A 22556-nucleotide genomic window follows, 5' to 3' on the forward strand; every position below is an offset into this window, starting at 1 on the left:
CCCTAACACACACACAAACACACACAAATACATGAATATAAAAAGACACACAAAGCCCTAAACACACCCACAAACATATCCTGTGCATATCAATAAACCCAGGTCTCTATAAGTTCTTATTATTCAGACGATGATTGTTGTTCCATGTTTTCTTTTACTTGCTGCTTCATTCAGCTCCCTCGTTTGTTCCCTTGTAATTCCTCCCTGTTTTATTTGAAATTTCGCAATTACATTTCTATGTACCCAAGAGGTAATTATCCAGCATTTACTTAAAAACACGTCCTGAAAAAATGCTACTAAAATAATAATTAGATGGAAATTGTTTGTGTTAACAGCATAATGGGGTATTGTGAAAATAATTGCACAATGAAAGGGAGCGCTTAGAGTTCCATTTGTGGAAAATATCATTATAATACAGGTGAGAAATGCAGCAATTGTTTGCTGACTGGTTGAGGAAATACTGGCATTATACTACAGTCAACAACAGTGGACATAGCAGCATTTAAAGGGAGTCGCCTACAATAACAGTGGTATTTAGTTATTTATTATTGTTGCACAGTCTTAGTTAGTTATCAACTGAAATCTTCTCTTGGGCTGCTATTTCATTGCACTACAACACAGGAAAGAGTGTGTGTGTGTGTGTGTGCGCATGTGTGTAATGAACTGCCATCCAGCATCAAGTACAAGTTTTTAATGCAGACAAAATGAAAACTTGATGACGATGATGAATGAGGAGGTGATGTGGTCTGGTGGCTATGTTGTGTCATTGTAGCTAGTAATTCTGAGTTTACATATACATGTTCCCATTGGGGACTTTGGGCCTCATTTATAGGGTTTTTGCCATAGGGAAGCATAGGGCAGCACAGCAGGCCATGCTGCTGCGCTACCCTATGGCAAAAGAAAAGGGCAGGAATGTTGGGAATGCCCCCAGCAACACCCATAGAACACCCCTTACATGCAGTTTTCTGTGTGAAAGGTGCACATATTCATATGGCCACGAAAAGCCACGTGATTTGGCTTTACATGGCCTTATAAATATGCCAGTGGCACATTGCGCCACCGAAACGTCAAAAAAGTGACATTCTGGCAGCACAATAGTGCCGGTGTATGAGGCCCCATGTTGTGATGTTGGGCAAAACCATGCACCTCAGATCAGAGTGCTTCAAAAACTGGCTGCATGAATAAATGAGGTAACAGACTTATTTCAGGGTTTTATAAGGAAAGTAACATCGTAAATAGCACGTGGAGCTGTACAGTTCTTGACCCGGTGTACACACAGACTCCCGCCACAGGACAACCAGTGGCCTTAAGATCAAGGCTTCCTTGCTCGGATTATCTGAATTGTGCAAGAGGTGACCTCATTGTCCCCATTGCTGTTCCCAGGAAGAGAGAAATAGTTGCTAGCCCATCATTATCTTTCACAAAATAAATATGGGCAATACATCTTTTTTCAGCTATCCTGCTACAGGTTCAGTGTCACAAGAAAGATTGGATTAAATTCAGCCTGACTCCAGATAGATCTGAAGTACTAATAAAATATTTGAATTATAAGCCTAAAAGGAGAAATATTACCAAAGGAGGGGTTTTACCCAAAAAGTCGCTGGGACCTGGGTGCTAAGTAATACATATACAAGGGTCCCAGAGAGACAGCGTATCATAAAGGTACGCAATTAATTATTCAAGACCTTTTTGAATACAGAATTCATCATATTTAATAAAGCAAACACTGTCAATAAATCACAATGTGCTACTCAATCAATTCAACATTTTTAACATAAAATATTAGAGCCCCATGCACAGAAAGGGGAAGAAGTGTAAGGTGTGAAATGAAAGAGGGTAGGGTGGTTCAAAAGAGAGAACTTAATTTCATATTCAAGATAAAACATTCATTATTAATTAAGAAAAGACTATAACTTATTCAAGCCAAAATTGTAATTGAACTAATACAAAAGTCATTCTACGGTCACACTCATAAATATTTTAGTCATGGATAGTGCCAGATGACGAGACAGGTAGAGCCGTCGACGTTTCGACCCCTACATGGGAGGTTTACTTGAGCCCTTAAACGGGGTATTCATCAGGACAAGAAGTGTTGTAGTGGGGAGAGGCAATTCATGGTGATTCGGGCCAGCCGGCTCCGAATGTCAGGAATATGGTGGACCAACTTCCGTGTGGTCGATTGCTAGTGGGCTTAAGGATCAAGGATTGGGCCGAATGTATCTTTCACTTTGGGCTGGAGTCAGTCCATCAATGTAGAAGGACTGCTGGATTAGAACGAGATTTCTTCTCCTAATCTTCCAATTTGTCAGGCGATCGCGTGGGATTTCAATAGTCCAAAAGTAAGCAGCCCTTGGCAATAAATGCTTGTCACCGTTTTCAACGTCTAGAAAAACGTAGCCGCAGCCGCGGTCTCTCGTTTCAAAAGTGCTCGCTTCTTCATGTACGCGTACCAAGGGCTGCTTACTTTAATTCTCTCTCTCTCTTTTGAACCACCCTACCCTCTTTCATTTCACACCTTACACTTCTTCCCCTTTCTGTGCATGGGGCTCTAATATTTTATGTTAAAATTTTGAATTGATTGAGTAGCACATTGTGATTTAATGACACTTTGCTTTATTAAATATGATGAACTCTGTATTCAAAAAGGTCTTGAATAATTAATTGCGTACCTTTATGATACGCTGTCTCTCTGGGACCCTTGTATATAAAAGGAGAAATGCACAAGATTGCTACTTGGTGAAGGCCTGGGCCTAGGCCTCATACATAGTGTGGAACCCGGTGCGGGACGTGAGGAGCATTACCCTGGACAGCTGGAGGGAGCGCCTGGAAGAAAGGTGGGACACCCGGTGGGCGGGGGACACGACTGTCTGCGGAAGCGGCCGGGTCAGCACTCGGTGCGGCTTATGGGCAGGCCTCTGCCCGCGTCCTATAACCTCAGGAGGTTTAAAAACAGAGCCAGATATTGCAAGCGGACACTGCGAAGGGAGAAGACCTATACGCTTCAAGATCTATGGGCGTGATTTGTCCTGGAGGCCAGCCTGGGGGACTATATAGCCGCCATCTTGTGGGATTAGTGTCCAGACTACACCATGATAAAAGATAAAACGACAGGAGGATCTGCTCAGCAGAGCACTTTGGACCTCTCCACTGGAACAGGGGCCTCAGTAACCGAACAAGGGAGTGCACAAGGTGGCATTCCGGACAATGCCGCACTCATGGTGGCCATCACACAGTCCAGGGCCGCCTTAGAAGCAAAGATTTCCGAGATTGGCTCCGACGTCATGCTCCTAAGGCAAGATCTGTGAAATGCGAAGGATGGCATTATGGAGGCTGAGGCTAGGGTCTCGGAAGTGGAGGATTCTGTCACTGCCTTGCAGAAAAAAGTTGTGTAATTGGAGACGGCCACCAAAGGCCTGGCTTCGTGGATGGAGTATGCAGAGGGCAGTGCCAGGAGAAGCAAACTATGCTTTGTGGGATTCTCTGAAGGATGTGAAGGGGGAGACATGGAACAGTTCCTGACTAAGTGGCTCGTGAGCTGGCTTCTCCCGGGGTCGCTGTCCTGTTGTTTCATTGTTGAAAGGACGCATAGGGCCTAATGCAGAAGCTGCCCCCAGGATCTAGACCAAAGCCTGTCATTGCAAAGATTTTAAACTTCCACGACAGGGACATGATTTTAAAGCATGTTAGAATTAAAGAACCCCTGACATTCGGAAAACACCTGCATCCTCATATTTCCGGATTATACAAGACTAGTCCAGCAGTAGCGACAGTCATTCATGGCCCGCCTTTGAGAGCTGAAACTTCCCTATGCGCTGCTGTATCCGGCTAGACTGAGAGTGATGTACCAGTCCTGCACACTATTCTTTGAGTCGCCAGAAGATGTCTTCAACTGGACGGATGAAACAGTGAAGATCCGGCATAGCACGCTGCACAGGATGGAATCAGATTCCTCGTCCAGTGATGTAGTTCACAAGCCACCCAAGCCTAAAGTCAAACGAACTAGAAGGTTAAGATCCAGACGCTGATCTAAATCCTGCAGCGACCCCAACAGATCCACTTCAGTGCCCTGGCAAGGGACTTTGGCCTCATAACCACATCAGGACTCTCCCGGATGGAGGATTATTGGTGCCATTTACTCAGACCGACGAAGCGTGAGCGGGGGCTAGTACCTTTGTTAGACATTCAATAGAGGGGGAACACCCGTTGACTATAGGCAGGTTACTGTGGTACCATTGGACGGGACGTGCAGGGGTTCCCAGTAGGGTCCGCAAGCCACCTCCGCCGCAACAGATACTTCAGCAGTTTTAAGGTATGGGGGGTCTGTGGGGGGAAGTTGGGGTATACACGTTATGTGTTTGCACTGCGTCAACGCTACACAGGGCCTCTATGCACTCACTGGATGATAATTGTCCTACGTACCACAGTCCCGAGACCCTTAGACAACAGTTTCTATAGATAGGGCGCAACTCCAGGTGGTAGACCTCCGGATTGTGAGTTAGAATGTGAGAGGAGCTCTTGATAAAGTTAAAAGAGGGGCCATACTCCAACAGGCTGAAAGGTACCGGGCTTACATTCTAATGCTTCAGGAGACACCTTTAATGGGAACTAAAGCGTTCTGCCTCCTCAGATATGGTTACATTCAAGTATTCCACTCTGGCTTCACCAGGGGGTCCAGTGGGGTTGTGATTCTAGTCCCATACAAACATGGACAGACATCCAGGGGAGATATAGGTTTGCTAGGGGTACCATTTATGAGGAGCAGGTGGTGCTGGGCTGTGTATATGCCCCCTGCTGCTGTCATGGGCTCTTGTCGAGCGCCTCACGACCCTGTGGGCAGATATACCAGAAGGGTCGGCGATAGTAGGGGGACACTGGAAGGATGTGATGGACTTGGCCATAGACAGATTAAGGGTAGGGGGATATTCAAATGTACATCAAATCACCAAACTGAACCCCCTGGTGAAGGGATTGGGCTGGGCGGATCCATGGCGACGACTGCATGATGAGGAGCAGGCATACACATATTTTTCGACGACGCATGATTCTTACTCCCGCCTTCATTATATAATTGTACCATTAAGGTGCCGTTAGTAAGGTGCGGGCGGTTGCGATTGTCCCAAGAGTGTTGTCCAATCATTACCCAGTCATTCTTCTAGGGCAGTTGGGCCCTGAGAGACAGCCCTTTCACTGGCGTCTCTCCCCCTGGCATCTGCAGGATGAGAAAATCGGGAGCACATAAGGCAGGCAATCGAGCAACACCCGGATATAAAAGTGGGGGCAGTAGTATAGGCCTGAACTCCATGGGAGGCCATGAAGCCAACCATACGGCGAGTAGACATTTCATTTTGTGTGGCAGCACATCGAACCCGGCGGGAATCGCTTCTATAATCAGAGGCCCATATAATGGAACTGGAGCAGAAAAGTAGGGGGGAGGGAGGAAATCTGGTGCGCCAACAGCTGGTGCTGGCACCACAGTCCCATGCTGACACCCTGCTGGAGGAGGCCCGTCTTGCGTGGCTAGTGTCCCGTAGCAAAATTTACCAATGGGGTGACAAGTCCAGTAAATTACGTCATAGACTGTGTCAAGGGGCCTTGCATCCACAGGTTCTTCCCAGTATACCGGGCCCAGATGGGAGGGCTCTTAATGACCTTTCCCTCATAACAGAGAGTTTTGCAAGTTACTTTGCTGAGTTGTACACCCCTAAGAAACTACTACAGGAAGGCATGATACACCGTTTGATAGCTGGCTTACCACCCCACGCCCTCTCTGACAAAGCGCGAGCAGATCTTGACCTCCCGCTCCCCAAGGAAGAGATTGGTATAGTGCTGCAACATTTAAATTCTGGAAATTCCGGGTCCAATTGGATTCCCATGCAAATTTTTTAGGAAATATTTCACTAAATTGGGGCCTCACTTTCTTCGAGTTGTGGATAAAGCGAGGGACCGCGGCCGTCTTCCACAGGACGGGAGACACGCGGAAGTGGTTCTATTTCATAAACCAGGTCGCCCCTGCACCAACATGCTTCAAATCGCCCCATTTCATTGTTGAATGTCAAGGCCAAAATTTTGGCCAAAGCATTGGCTAATGGCCTTCAACCCTATATAACCACGTTGATCCATCCGAATCAGGCTGGCTTTATGCCCCAGAGGGCTTCTGTTCTACCGCGCATATTCAAGTGCAGCCTTCAACTGAAATATACAACAAAAGCACGGTAAAGACATTGTGAGTCTTAAATCGGATTATACAGATCGCCTAGGGCGCCCCGGATCCCGGCATCCCCGACACTGTATTCAGAACAACTGAGTGGCTCTTTCTACTTCTCTCCACGCAGCCCCTGTGTAGGCTGAGAAGATACATCCTTACCCAGTCCTCGTCCTGAGGAGAACCTAGACTCAATAAGGTTCGAAACGCGTTGACCCCCAGCCTGTGTCAAGAATCAAAGGGTGCAGCTAGGGATAAACTCATACCACTTACGTGGGCCCTATCTGCAATTTCTTTTTAAAAAACATTACTCACAGGTGTCGTGTGACAGGCAGGCTATTCCATCCCAGTTCCGCCTTGCTCACAGGTTTTGTTACTAAAGGACTGGTTTATGTCTTTCATGAATTGCTAAGAATGTGTGCAAATTGCAATTTATGTGTTATTGAACTCAGTGTACAGACTACAGTTGGTGTCACCACAAGATTTTGATTATATGTTTTTCTTAAATGTATGGTTACTTCATTAGCCATATAGTTGTATATACCTGTATATATTCTTTCATGTTTTTGCACTAACTGTTATGATGGAGTGTCTATTTGATGTCATGTGTTTTTCATGTAATAATACAAAATCATTTTTGAAAATGTACTAAATTTGTTGGGTAATACTTAATCCCTTGGCTACACGGCATGCTTTGGCTGTGTGGCTTCAAATTATGTCATTAATAATCCTGATCAGCCACTTTGTTCTGTTTTGCAACTATTGAGGTCCAGGCTGACCAGTAGTAGGACCCCACACCTTTTTTTGTGCACTGTCCAGAGGGCTACAGGTCACAACATCCAACAAGCCCACACTGCCATAGCCACCATTAAGGGAACAGGAGTAAGAGCCACCCTTTTGCTGGCAGACATGGATAGGGCTTTTGACTCCCTTAGCTGGGTGTACTTGTTCGCACTCTTTAACCGTCTTAACCTGGGCCCACGATTTTTGTCATATCTGAAATTGTTATATACAGACTTCATGGTGTTGGTTCATGTTGCGGGATCTATCTCCTTCACATTTCCGATCGGCAGGGGCACTCGTCAGGGGTGTCCTCTGTCGCCGTATCTCTGTACATTAGCAATGGAGCCCTTTGCGGTGTGTGTGCAGGTGGATGTGCAGATGGTGGGTTTTGAGTAGGCTCATGGGCTCTCGGATCGCATTGCATTATATGCGGACGATGTCCTATTCTTTTTAACAGACATCAACAAGACGGGACCGAGGTCGCTCCGCATTATGCAAATTTTTGGGGAACCTTCGGGCCTATTCATGAAAATGTGTAAATTCACTTTGTGGGTGCTTGGGGGAGCCGCAGTACTGGATCTTTGAGCCTCGCCGGTTCAGGTGACGAAGGAGGGAGTGAAACACATGGATGCACTTGCTGAACTTCTAACATAAATGTGACTGGGCTAGGCCTGACAGGTAGTCACAGGTGAGGAAAAATCCTCTTCATCTGGGCCATGGCTCAGACAAAGAGACCAATTCTGACAACTAGGTTATTTTAGCAGTCAAGATCTCTAGCGACTTAGGGCAACTAGGCAGGTATGTGGTGGTCGGAGAGTCGAGTGTTGGGTCAGGTGTCTTTCATCTTGTTTGAGTTGGCAATCACTAACACTTGCTGGTCGGTGTTCATGCACAAGAAGGTCTTCCAGATGTGCCTATGTGAATAAAGCCTATTTAATAACCCCACTGACGAGAGATGCTTTAACAAGGTCTGTGTTAGAGCAAGACAACGTGTGGCCGAAGGTGAACGCGATCCAAATCAACCCAGTTCTCATTTCCAAGGCAGATAATGATGTCAAAGCCTGAAAGGGGTTACATTGCATCTGCAGTGACGTAGCTAGAGCTTTTGCTGCCCGGGGCGATCCCTGTGTTTGCCGACCAGTGACCCATTGAGGGCCAGAGCATGTAAGAGCCGGTGAGGGGGGCTGACGACAGACAACGATGAGCGGGGGCTTGAGAATTTTTTTTAAAAAGGAAAACTTACCTTTCGCTTGCCGCCACCCCCAAAAACAGTGCCGCTGACCATCCCCCTATCTACACCACTGCACCTGCCCATTCTGCCCTAGCACGCGCCATTACAACTGCACAAAGCCACTTTCTACAGAGCACGTTGAATCCTGCCAGGGCAGATCTGGGAACCACAGCTCGATACTTTGAAGGATATCTGCCCGAGAAAATGAAAGGCCGAGATTAAAGACATGTCTCTTAAAGCGGCCCTTTAAAGCGGAAGCAGCCACCAGGAGGAGGGGCGGCGAGGGCTTTATTTTATTTTGATGACTTCTTTTGTTCTCACATCAGGACAGCCGTCTTCTCTCAAGGTCAGGGGAGCTGTGCGCCATAGTAATAGATTTCTGGCCCTGCCTGCAGTGATGCGCAAAACCTGCTTGGCATTAATAAGATGTTTCTGTTGCACACAGACACACGGGCAGTTAGAGACATACACACGCTTCACATCTCTCATAGACACATCAACAGGTAAAAGGCACGCATCTGCACACAGGTATAGCAATCAATCAGCAGCCAATGCACATAAGGCCGTCAGGCACACACGTGTGCACATACTCCAAAAAACATACAAAGAAACACAGGCACACACATGTGTGTACATGAGCCATAAAACATACAAAGAAACATGCGCACACACATACACACACCCACAGACACACACTAAGGGCCCGATGTAGGTAGGATTCATTTACCGATTTTTAATTACCGAATTTTACCGATTCGGTAATTAAAAATCGGTAAATAAGAAGGGGGGACATGTAGGAACATCCAGATGTTCCTTTTACCGAATCGGTAAAAATCTGTATTTACCGATTCGGTAAATACCGACCAGTAATGCCCATTCATTCCTATGGGCTTTGCAGCCCATAGGAATGAATGGGCATTACCGATTCGGTATTTACCGATTCGGTAAATACCGAATTCCACAAGGGTGCAGGGGGTGTCACTTTGACACCCTCTGGCACCCCCAAAAGAGGCTCGGGTGCCATGTGGCAGGCATACCTGCCCTAAGGGCAGGTCTGCCTGTCATATGGCACAGGTGTGCATGCACACATGTGCATGCACACCGGAATCGGTATTTTACCATCAAATATATTTGATGGTAAAATACAGATTCGGTAAGGGTTGTGGGACTCAGAAGAGTCCCACCTACATATCAAAATTAAGGAATAGGTAAAAATACCGATTCGGTATTTTACAGATTCGGTAAATTTACCGATCGGTAAATTTACCGAATCTGTAAAATATGTGGCCCTACATACCATTTCGTGAATACCGGTCGGTAACGGCCGAAAATACCGATTTTCGGCCGTTACCGACCGACCTACATCGGGCCCAAAGTCTCTAAAAGAGATATACACAAACACTTGACAACACATACATACTGAGGCAGTCGGATACACACGTACACAGTAAAACTCATGCAGACAGACTATTGGAGATATATACTTACCAATTCAGAGACACATGCACATTAAGTAAAACACACACAAGCAAGCACAGACAATAAGAGACACATTCACAAGTCACTTGCAAACACTTGAAAACATAACGCACCAAAAGAGACATGCCAAACCAACACATGCATGAAGTAAGCGATACAGATAAGCACAGAGAACATACTCCACAAAAATGACAAAGAAAGACACATACGTACATCAATCCCTGAAAATAAATGGGCACAGATATATCAAGTCACCTAGACACACAAGTCACTCAGGTAAAAAAAACACTAAAAAAAACACGTCAGGCCACTCACACACATACCAACTCATGCATGAACAAAAACACACTCGTCAGGTCACAGGAACACACGCCAGATCAACCAGAGCCACAACATCAAATCACTCAGACACATCTACTTCAAGTTACAGAAACGTACACAACAAATCAGCTAGAAGGACTCATGCCAGACCTGCCAGATATACTCCTCACACACATACACAAGTACCCTGCATCCCCAAACCTCAAAGACTTAAATCAGTTCTCATAAACAGAAACACACACAAAGTCTCCCAAACATTCACTCTCTCCATCCTTGTCCCTCCAGACCTCTATAGTTTTTACACAGAGGGCCAGCTGACTCCTGCACACAGTGGCTAAACATGGAATTTTTAGTATGTTTAATGGTGACCTTAGACTAAGAATAATTTATTTCCCTTTTCAAACAGCCCCAAACCCCTCCAGCTTTCTTTTCTCCATCCTATACCTTCAGGCTGCTTGAAAACTTGGACTTCGCTAAGTAAGTGTACCCAAAGGTGCATCTAATCCCCAGAGCTGACACTTCAGCCCATTCCCGACATCCACTAAAGTTCTCATCCATACTGAGATGCTCACTAAACTGTAATGGCCTCCTTGCCCAACACGTAAACATACCAGCACCTCAACAAGTCCTCAAGTTCTCCAAGTGCAGAATCACCTACAAACTCTAGCTACTGAGACTGGCTTCATAGCACTTGATCTTCCTAAAAAGGTCGTAACTCTAGTATTACAACCCATCATCAGTCATACTCACGTCTACCTAGCCCAGAGAGCCATCTTCTGCATCCCATGTTGCCATCAGAGATGAAAACCCCTCTAATAACAAGTCATCCAGACCGCACCCCTATCCTAACCACGGAGTCTGGGTCTTTCTTGCGCCTGACTCGCCTCCTCTGGACCACCCTGACCTTGGTTATCAAATCCAATAACCCTCCCAACAACTCAAAAAGCGCCAAATGACACCAGTTGAATTAAACATGGAAAGATCCTAAGTTCTCAGAAGACAGAGGCTTGTTTTGCTCCTTATTGTCTCTGTATGGTACTGTAACCCACGACTGGTTGACATAACCCCTGCTGTATTGGTGTGATGCACAGTGTCTTGTCATCTTTGAACAAATGCTCTAACTGCAGCCCTTTTGGTCACAAAAATCAACACAAAGGATAAATACACATGCAAACGGTCAAACTTTGTTACACCAACACAAAACAAATAAACAAGCCCTACTTAAAAAGTCCATACACCAGTTCCCTAACACAAAAAAAAAAACTTTCAAAAATAAACATCAAGCCACACAAAGTCAGACAAATTCCAATGAATAAACCCTGCAAGGGGACCCACCAAGTTCCAGAATCTCTCAGCCGGGTCACTAAGCAGAACGTCACTTCCTTTCTGTCTCAGATACAGAGAGAAATATACCCAGAAAGCAAGTCTTTCGATTCCTCTCTACTTCACGCGCACAAATACAGACACAGGCACACACACGTGGACTACACGTACCAAGTCATAGAAACAGACGTAAAATCATGTTTCAGAAACAGACACACACCAACTTATGGTAATAGAAATAAGATGGGACACCGCAAGTGAAACACAAACAATTTTACAGATGTGCACCAATAACCCAAAACACACATCTAAAGTCACAGAAACAATAAACCTCATCAAGATACTCAAGCAAAATGCAGAACAGTCACTGAAACACCCCTGCACATACCATGACATTGTAAAACAGGCACACGCCATGTACAGAAAGAGAAATACACAAAAACTGCAATAAGAATGCAAAGCTAGTCAAGAAACCCAAGCACACACGAAACAAAGGTGCACATAACAAAGTCAGTGACATGCCTAGGTGTGATTGTATATTTGTTATAGGACACATACCTCAAATTAAAAAAAAACAATTACAAACAGCTAACCACACACAATAAAACACAGAAATCACGTAAATAAGTACACACCCATGCACATGCAAAGTAACAGAAACACACAGACCTGAGTAAAAGAAAACAGAAATACGCACCATGTCGTACAAACAGAAACATATAGGCACCAAGTTAGACATATAGGAGCATGCACAAATAACAGGGGGAACATCCATTACGAAGTAGTGTTTACACCGCGCTATCATTACAACGCAGGTATCACAACGCAAGTCGCTACAACAACTTGCGCTGGATGGCTCTAGAGACTAAGGAAAAGTAGATTTACTATTCCAACACCTTCCCTACTGTTGCGTAGGCTGGAGTTGGAATAGTAAATCATACTATTCCTAAATTCAGCACCTACAGCGCAAGTCGTTGTAACGACTTGCGTTGTGATACCTGCGTTGTAATGGTAGCGCAATGTAAACACCGCGTCGTAATGCCATACATCCAATAATAGCGAACAAAAAGCAACATAACTAAAAGGACATTAAATCACAAGCAACGCAGACGCCACCAAGTTCCTAGAGTTACACAAATATAAGTACATAAACCAAAGTCACGCATCTAGAAAGAAACACAGTCGCAACAAATCACAGAAACAGAAGTGAATGCACCCACTCCTGAAGCCACCGAACCATTGCTTAAACGACCTAGATTGTCTCAAACGTGAGTTTCAAATTCCCGGTGCCAGAGAGACTCAACCAATAAGACACAAAGCAGAGTCAGAAGTAACTTGATCTCCCATTCAGAAGGCAAGTGGCATAGCAGTTCAAGCTGGACTGTTCCTTTTTGGGTGGGCAAACACTGGTGTGCATATGGCCGGTCACTGTCTGCAATAGCAGGGGCGGTACAAAAAATAATGGAAAGGAATGTGCGCAGAATAATTACCAGTGGTTCCGACGGGTTTCATGAATTCCACCTATCCCTCTGTGGTGTAAGTAAGGTTACAAATCCCTTGGGATACAGAATAAAGCCTAGTACAAATGCATATTTAAATTATTTTGGGGAAATTTATTTTTCTCATTTGAGAAAGCCCTTCCCACACCCCTTCATTGGCAAATGTGGCGATATGTTTCACTTCCTATCCCGAAGCAGGGTTACTCCAGCACTTGGCTAGAGTAAATGTCCACCCCATTTCTTGGCTGGAAAGGGGATCGAAGTTTGTCAATACCCACATATGTAAATGCTTGAGGGTGTTCACAAACCTTCAAGGCAAACCGAACCTTGGAACACCCACTTTCGCTCCCTTTAATATAATTTACTATGCTGGTTTTCTCTGAACTCATGGTGGAGAAAGAATCATTCCTCGTGAAATCCTAGCAGATGAAAGTATGTAAATGTGGTTGTTCACATGACTTTTGTGAATATGGTCTTCTGTGTCCAGGTTTTATTTTTGACCTCATTCAGAGGGGATGTTCCCAACCTGTTGACACAGGACTGTCTTTTTTGATGAGAAGAAGGATTTACACTTGATTGGTTCCTGTGATGACACAGATGCTGGATGGGCCCAGATTAATTAATTGTATTTGTTGACTATTGCTTTGTGTGGCAGTAACTAGAAAGCCGTCAAACACATGTCATGTGAATGTAGCATCACAAAAAATGAACAAATAGAATAATGGATATGATATGCCAAGAGAAGATGACAAATACCTTTATGATCTACCACTGCAAACAGTGGAGAGCCACGCCACCAACCAAGGGTCTGACTGATGGGCCACAATGGCCATGCATCCTCAAAGCACTATGCAGGTTGTTGTTTCATGTTGACTATATGGCCACACCATCAATGTGCATAATGAAAAATAGACCATTGGTCTATACCATAATCCAGTAAACATCTATAGTGGCATCTTAGATTGATATGGTCCTACTGCATCTAAACCTAAAATGGACCCCAAGGGCCAAAGGGATCCACCATCAGTCAGTCAACATGCATCAGACGGGGTGATTAGTCAGTTAATGTGTTATGAGTGACATAGAGCCCTGGAATTTGCCATGTTGATAGAGAGTGGTCAGTAGGATGCAAGATCCTTTTCATTAGTCATTTGCCAGGAAAAGTTGTCACGAGAGCACAGATCACTGTCACAATACCTAGTGCACAGATAGAATGGTAAAAAGTATTATATGGCCATCCCTTTAGCCAGGAAACTATAAAGTGGACAAATGGATCATAGATTTCTGCAATTAAGGATTATACTGGGAGAGTGTTCATTATTACGAAATAGCTTAGCAATTACTTAGTAGACTAGCAACATCTTGAGAAGGGCCATAGAGTTTGCCTCTAGACAGTGCAGATGAAGAGTGGTCAAAAGGACAATAGAGAGTACTCTGGAAGATTAAGGAAAGAGACCATAGAGCTGAGCCATCAGCCATGAGCAGTTTCACCAGGTATCGAGCCATGAAGATGTGAATCAGGCCCGGCACTAAGGAAGTGTTAATAAGGATCATATAGAGTGCATAAACCAAGAGGAGCACAAGGTCATCTGACTTTAAAAGCAACACAATTAGAAGGTGCATGTGAATAATGACTTAATCCATCAAAAAAGCAAGTTATTGTAGCAATGACAATAAGTGGGCCTCACCTTTAGTCCTATGAAATCACGAGGAGCCATATACACCACAGGGTCCTACCATGGGCTTTGCTACAGCTAAATAGCCAAAGAGACACACAGAGCCATCTGAAAGGACATAGTACAATGGCAGGTCCTGGGATGATCAACAAACTCTGCCAGCAGTCTAATGCAGTTACTAGAGATCCTATGAAGAGGACAGGCGGAGGCGGTCCGTGAATGACACCGAACCTTACTATTAGAATGATGGTGCTCTATTATTATGTGTTATGCCATGTTTTGTAAATATAAACAGATTCCAAGGTGTCTGGGGTGCTTACAGTAGCCTGCCTAGGCTCTTTGTGATACTCTCATATAAAGTACTATTTTCTATGGCACGTGCTTTCAACCATGCAAACGTATAAGGAGAGGGTCACCGGTACTTTTCAGGGCCACATTTAAGAACTGACATGAGCAGAGGTGAGCACCTTTACGTTAAATTATTCTAGCAATTGTAAAAGCTGCAGGCAAATGATGCAAAAATCGAAGACACTACTCCATGTGTATATGGATTGTTCAGCATTAATGCTTCTTCCTGCATGCAACCCACTTTGTTGTGCATTAATCCATTTCTAAACAGAGATGTCAGTCTTGAGGCCAGGGGATAAACTTGCCAATGTGGGGGCAACGACTATCTTTGGTCCCATGGTTGAAGCCATCCGTTCTCATAGGAACTAGAAAGGAATCTCATGCATGAGGAAGGGACAAGATGTCCTCCCAAGCCTTATGCTGAACTTCTTGTCTCAGCCAACTAAGTTCCACAGTCCATACATACAGATAATTCAATTTAAATCCCCTCACTCCCCAAAGATGTTTGCCAGAATATGTGCAAAAATACCCCATCACAACTTTACTGTGAAAAATTGGAGGGACTTTCACATATCTATGCATGTGCTCTTATCTGATATGAACCCACCCTCAGTTTTAGTCTGATCAGGGAATCCTTAACCTAAACCAAGATTTGTGAAACTTAAAAGCGGCCAACCATGCCCTGCACTGTAAAAGGCCTTTGAAAATGATTGAAAAACACATCCAATTTTGAAGATATTGAGTGTTAGAGCTAAAGTCTCCAAATTGGTCATAGCAAAGAAATCCAGCTACACATTGCACAGTCACCCCCGAACTCTGGCACACAGCCTGCTCTGCAAAATCTTTAAAATATTCAGACAACTTAGACATCTCTGATAATTGAATAGCTTCTCGTGTGACACTGTTTGCCTTAGTCTTTTTTTACTTCCATTATATGTTGAGTTTATGAGGAGAGTGGACTTGTGTTGGATCTTACCTGTAGGTAATGGTATCCCCGGTCTTTGGCCTTGGCCTCCTGAAGCATCATCGCCTTCTCTTGGTTTACTCCTGAATTGGGATAGGCCTCCCGTGCTTGACTGACGGTCATGGTGTGCCAGGCGCTTCGCTTGAGGGTCTGCCCATCCAAGGACATGGACATACCAGCACAAGCCAGGCACTTCCCCTCAGCTCCGCTCTTTAAACTCTTCAAGGTTAAGTCTCTGAAGGCACTTTCAGGGGTGTCCACACAATACTGGGTGCCCTGGTCCACCGCGTGCCGACCTGAGACCATGAAGCTGCTGTCACTGTCCAGGTTGTCGTCGGAGCTCCACCAGCCTGTTATCTTGGTTCGGTGCCTGGAGTCCATTTTACGATCTTTGCTTTTGCTCCTTTTGCTGTGTCGGGACTGGTGGTGGTGGTGGTAGTCTGCTCCCCGAGGGTCCATCTTGGTGCCATTGTATTCTCTTTTGGAAGGGGCCTCCAGAGAGTGTGACTTGGCAAAGAGCTTTTGGACAGAGTGCACCAAGTGGCGGATTCGGCTTGGGCTCTCGCTTCGTTGCTCCGAGGTGCTGGTCCTCTGATACTGGAGGGTGTGGAACCCATCATGGTGGAGTGGGAGCTGCTTCTCAAACTGATCCAAGAGGTTGGGTGGCAGGCGGTTGATCTTACTGGAGGTGTGCGCCACCGCGGCCATACATTCATCGCAGGAGTCGTACTGCTGCTGGTTGTGGTGCATCCTGGGGAAAGTGCTACTACTGGCGGTCAATGGCTCTGGCATGCTCATCGGCCCGCCTGGGCACTCGATAGGGATAGCGGCACTCCGTGAAGAACAGTAGTGGTGGTCCAAGGAACAAGACTTGGAAGGGCTATGGGGATAGATCTGTCGAGGGTCCTGGCTGTGGTGCGCGTAGTCCAGGAACTGGTCACAGTCTTCGGGAATGCAGCGACATGGGTGCCCTGTACAGTGCTGAGATTGGGTGCGTTCTCCATGATATCCTCTCATGATGTCAGCACGGCAAAAGTGACCGCTTCATGGCTCCAGCCAGTGGCCCTGGACGACCTAGAGAGAAAACAAGATAAGTGGGAAACAGTTAAATACTTTATTGAACATACTAAAGCATTTGCATCATATGTTCAACATCACCTGGAACCCAATAACAGAGTGGTTTGTAAGATAATCACAAATACAGCATATAAAATGGACTCCACTCAAGACCTAACAATCAGCCAAAGGAGGGTGCAATACAATTATAGCAGAATTATTACAGTAAAACCTTTCTTGTGTGGGTAGGGCCAAGTACTGTAGGCCCGGTGTTCCTTGCGTATCATCATTGACTTGAATATTTCATATGGGTGCTGGAAATATACTTAATATCCTTGTGTTATTTTATCTGAAGCCAAAAAGATAAATTGTTCTGATACATGCCCTACTTTAGGAAGCATTCTGCATCCTTCTAACGCACTGTGTGCTTCTCCTGCAATTCCAGAGTACAAAGACGCCCATATGGTGAAGCATTTATTTTATATAAGGTTAGTGAATACATGGAGCAAGCTGATGAGCTGATGATTGGAACAAAATGATTTAAATAACCAGGTGCAGGAAAGTGGGTGCAATGACACTTATTAACCAGGCTGGATAGGTAGATCACTTAGCAGCCATAAAACAAAAGTAACACTGAGAAGGGGTAGACTGAATAGGCCTGGTGGCAAATATCTCCAATAATATTCTGTTCAAATAATTGGATTTGTGTTTATTGAATGCATATCTAGTCCACAGATTGGTCTTAAGCAGGCCCGGACTGGCCGTTGCAGGCACCGGGCAATCCCCGGTCGGCCGCATGGGTGAAGGCCGGTTTTGGGCCCCAGGGGGCCGTTTTTGTTACAGGGCCGTTTTTTGCAGCATAGCTGCAAAAACGGCCCAGTAACAAAATCGGCCGAAAATCGGCCCTGGCAAAGAGTGCGGTCGCACCCCCAGGGTAGAGGGGGGGGCCGGCTGAGCACTTTGCCAGGGCCGATTTCGGTTCCCAGTCCGGCTTTGGTCCTAAGGGAGCGCGAGTGCTGTACATAGTAGCGGGGTTGGGTGATACGCTGGTAGAGTAAAAGAGTGAATGCTGGGATGGGCGCATCAAGGGATAGCGGAGAGAGAAGGAGCCAGGATGGGTTCAATCCAGGGGTAGTAGTAGACAGTAGAGTTGGGCATGGAGATATTTAATGAAGGGGTCAGATGTGGCTGTCGGGCGATGGAGGCGAGATCGCCTCCCTCTGCCCACACTTGCTTCAGCTATCAGAGCAGGGGAGAGAGTGGAGAAGCAGAGGAACCCATCAGCACTCCATTCATGGCCCCACAGACCAGCTGAGCCTTGAAGGTGAGTGGGGATAACAGCAAAACGGAGATTACCTATAATGATGGGATCAAACAGCGCAGTTTCCCAGAGCTTCAAAAGTGCCAAAAATGGTAGTCATGTAGCTTTATCTCATCTATGTAAATTACTTGTTATGAAATATTTCTGTGTTACAAAGGCATCCTAACTACATCTCCCAACAAGCATTTGCAATGCAATAGGTCTCGCATTTTCCAGATTTTGAGCTATTGTCATTGTAAATGGCAATGGCTTTCATTAATGTGTTGTTTTTAAAACAGATAAATAAAGGGCATTGTCATTTACAATGCCAATAGCTTAAACTCTTGCAAATGCAAGACCTATTGCATTGCAAATGCGTTTGTGCTATAATTTCTTTTTTTAAAGTGAAAGGGGAGAGAGGGTGACAGCAGGCAGGACAAAGCAATTTGAGAAAATGGTGCTACGAGGCTTTAAATAAAGCCTATTGCGTAACAACACTCATGGAATATGCATTTGTACAAATAAGGACTGGGGTGATATGACCCTGGTGGATACAACTTCACCACATACCTGAACACAAAGGGTGGCGTACATAGGTGCACTCCCCCATCAAACATTTGTTTTCATTCATCTTAAACTGCTTTGATTAAATTGTGTCACCACAAAAGTGTTGCTGGCCAAATGTGCACAGAAGGACTGGTCCAGAGGAACATCTCCCAACTTCCCAACAGTGTGGTGCCTCTATAAAGGCAATACGGCTAGACCAATGTCGACATTATGTCAATCTTGCATAATTATTTTTAACTGGGCACAGTGGAGACGGGTTGACCAGTCCCTAACTAAATTGCCTCTTGGTATTCATGTATTACATATGAAAAGAGAATGGTGGGTAATAAAGGGGTGTAGGAGATACAAAGGAAAAAAACCACATGAAATGCAACTGAAGTTTACATTTGTAATCTACCTCAATGGTTAAAACGTAAGTAGCATAGACAGAATTTCAACATAATTCCCAAAATGTATTCACTGCTCTCACCAGTATGTTTCCAGCTCTATGAGCTATTTAACAGCTCAGGGCCTGATTTGCAATGGTAAACCTAGACCTGAGGTCTAAGTTTAGACCTAAAGTCTAACTTTAGACCTGAGGTTAGGCTTTAGGTCCAATCTTAGGCTTCAGTTCCAAAGTTAGACTTTAGGTCGAATCTTAGACTTCAGGTCTAAAGTTAGACGTTAGGTCCAATCTTAGACTTCAGGTCTAAAGTTAGACTTTAGGTCCAAGCTTATTCTTGAGGTCTAAAGTTAGACTTTAGGTCCAATCTTAGGCTTCAGTTCTAAAGTTAGACTTTAGGTCCAAACTTAGACTTCATATCTAAAGTTAGACTTTAGGTCCAAACTTAGACTTCAGGTCTCAAGTTAGACTTTAGGTCCAATCTTAGACTTCAGGTCTAAAGTTAGACTTTAGGTCCAATCTTAGACTTCAGGTCTAAAGTTAGACTTTAGGTCCAAACTTAGACTTCATATCTAAAGTTAGACTTTAGGTCCAAACTTGGACTTCAGGTCTAAAGTTAGACTTTAGGTCCAATCTTAGACTTCAGGTCTAAAGTTAGACTTTAGGTCCAATCTTAGATTTCAGGTCTAAAGTTAGACTTTAGGTCCAATCTTGGGCTTTAGGTCCAAACTTAGACTTTAGGTCCAAACTTAGACTTCATATCTAAAGTTAGACTTTAGGTCCAAACTTAGACTTCAGTTCTAAAGTTAGACTTTAGGTCCAATCTTAGACTTCAGGTCTAAAGTTAGACTTTAGGTCCAAACTTATTCTTGAGGTCTAAAGTTAGACTTTAGGTCCAATCTTAGACTTCAGGTCTAAAGTTAGACTTTAGGTCCAATCTTAGACTTCAGGTCTAAAGTTAGACTTTAGGTCCAATCTTAGACTTTAGGTCCAAACTTAGACTTTAGGTCCAAACTTAGACTTCATATCTAAAGTTAGACTTTAGGTCCAAACTTAGACTTCAGTTCTAAAGTTAGACTTTAGGTCCAATCTTAGACTTCAGGTCTAAAGTTAGACTTTAGGTCCAAACTTATTCTTGAGGTCTAAAGTTAGACTTTAGGTCCAAACTTAGTCTTGAGGTCTAAAGTTAGACTTTCGGTCCAAACTTGGGATTCATGTCTAAGTTTATCTTTGTGAATTGGGCCCTCAATGAATTAAATAGGATATATCTTCATAAGGCATGCATATTCCGACTCCTGGGATAATTTAATTAATGTTTTGGTAGTAATTATCTAGGAAGAGAATGATAAATGGAAACACATACCCTAAACTCTACATTTAAAGGCGTCAATATATATTGATTGTTTATTTCAAAATCTCTCCTAGGCTGAACTGCAGGAACAAGAAGACGTCAAGTCTACTCTTCCCATGGTCCTAGGATCTGGATCTCAATATCTTCTACAATTCAGCAAGCTCCTTCGATTCTACTCTTCAGGAAAAACCTGATTGCCCCCCTCTTCAAACAATACCTCTATCACACAAGTTCAAGAGGGGAATTCTGAATTTGAAAGGCTTGGACAAGAAAGGACAGGATTTGCAATGAGAGGCTAAGTTCTGAAACACTCTGTATTAGGATTTCAGTTATTTCACGCAATTTTGAGAGTGTGACCTACATCTCTTTATTTGAAGAACTAGGAGGTTTATGTGAGGAAAAGTAGGAATTGATGAACAACTAAGATTTGCCCTATATTTTTATGGCCAATTGATCTGTTACAAGTCTTTTATGCAACTTCTGCCACCACAGTAGCTTCATAGCTCTCCTAATAACAAAGGCTACTATTATGAATTAACCAACTCAACAGTACCCTATTATTGGAATTCACTCAGTCATCTGTAATGTGTGCACACTTTCCTGATGTAAATGCTGAAAAATATCGCATCATCAAACCTGATAACTGTACGTTTTGGGAAGTTGATTTTAATGGCTAACAAGCTGGTAGCACACTACGGTAGTGTGAAGTTGGAAAGTCTCCCGGCTTGTACGTTTGCAAATGTGTTTTTAACTTTGCAAGCTTCACAATGTGTGATCCTCGAGAGGTAAAAAAAGAACATCATCGGCAGCCCTTCCCTATGGAGGTGAACCATTCCAGCTGCTCCAATGGGCAGTGCTCAGCAGCACTCCCCTTCTATGTCCAGGCCTTCTGGTGCCCCCACCTCAACTGCCATGCACCACCGTAAAGCCCGTAGACAGCTGTACTTGCCTGACCACAGACACCTATGCACTCTTCGGCCCTTGGAGTTCAGCGCCAGCCTTCGATCACTGTCATGATAGCCCTGGTAGTGGCTCCATTGCCAACTAGACCCGAGCAGTCCTTGGCTACCAATAGTCTTTCACGGCCATTCCGGTCCAACTGGGCTCTAAACTCCCCATAGACCCACAACACAATGATGGCTCCCCCCTCCAGCACATACCTGTGGTGGAAGGGGTATCTGTCTAGCTGCTGCAGATTCCCCGTTGAAAGATGTCTGGCCTCAAGGACATCCTGGAACAAGAAATCATGCCTTGCAGTGGGCTAGCCACACAGTGTTACTTTACTTGTTGCAAGGTAAAACTAAGTGCAAAAACCTAGCCTAGTTTCACCAGGGACGGAGCCCTGACCTCTCCTACAAAGGTTTTCCCTTCGACCAATGCTAGACGGATCCTCAAAGTGGTCCTTTGAATGTAATTTTTGGATTATACTAACATGCAAATGAAAAAAAAGTCTGGTCTGATGCACCTTGGTGCAGGCTTAACTCGGACAGCATCAAGATGCGCCCCCCTCCCCCCTGCAAAATGGGTGTTTTCTGGCAACGTATCAAACACATCTAATTAAAGGTCCTCTTGTTCTCACTTCCATTGATAAAAGAGGAAGAAATATGCATCGTCGAGCACCTGATGACTCAAACACAACAAGACATAGATATCAGCTGTAGATTGTGGCGACCCGTGACCAAACAGGCAATGTTACACTTCCATCCGTGACCTTACCATGAAATTATTTACACGATCCTACAGGAGCTGTGTGCTCCGCTGATGAGACTGACTGAGGGCCTTTGCTCGGGGTGGGGACAATGTGTGCAGACATGGTGTCTGGGATACAGGCTCTGGTTTATTTGAGTTCTCTAACAGCAAAATCAATTCCTGCAAAGATGAGCTCATCTGTACACAATGACGTCACATAACACACATTTTTCTCTTAGCCCATCAAAAATACCTTCCTAAGTCTCACGTTTTCAACAATCTAGATTCTTCCATTGCGAGGACGACTTTTATTATTGTGTAAATGGTGTAGGGAAGCCCAACATAGGTCCAGAAATGCTGGATTCAGGCAGGAGCGCCTGGCAGG

General features: G+C 44.6%; 1 protein-coding gene across 1 annotated transcript in view; it reads right to left on the bottom strand.

Moving 5' to 3' along the window:
* DLGAP3 (DLG associated protein 3) overlaps positions 1-22556 on the bottom strand; it is a 1133297-nt gene that overhangs the window by 311912 nt on the left and 798829 nt on the right. The window contains exon 6 of the mRNA XM_078683771.1: positions 15839-16900. Coding sequence (XP_078539897.1) covers positions 15839-16843 — 1005 coding nt within the window. The 5' untranslated portion in view covers positions 16844-16900. The remainder of the gene's footprint in view (positions 1-15838; positions 16901-22556) is intronic.

This window comes from Lissotriton helveticus, chromosome 3_1, assembly GCF_964261635.1.
Source record: "Lissotriton helveticus chromosome 3_1, aLisHel1.1, whole genome shotgun sequence".
NCBI classification, from domain to species: Eukaryota; Metazoa; Chordata; class Amphibia; order Caudata; family Salamandridae; genus Lissotriton; species Lissotriton helveticus.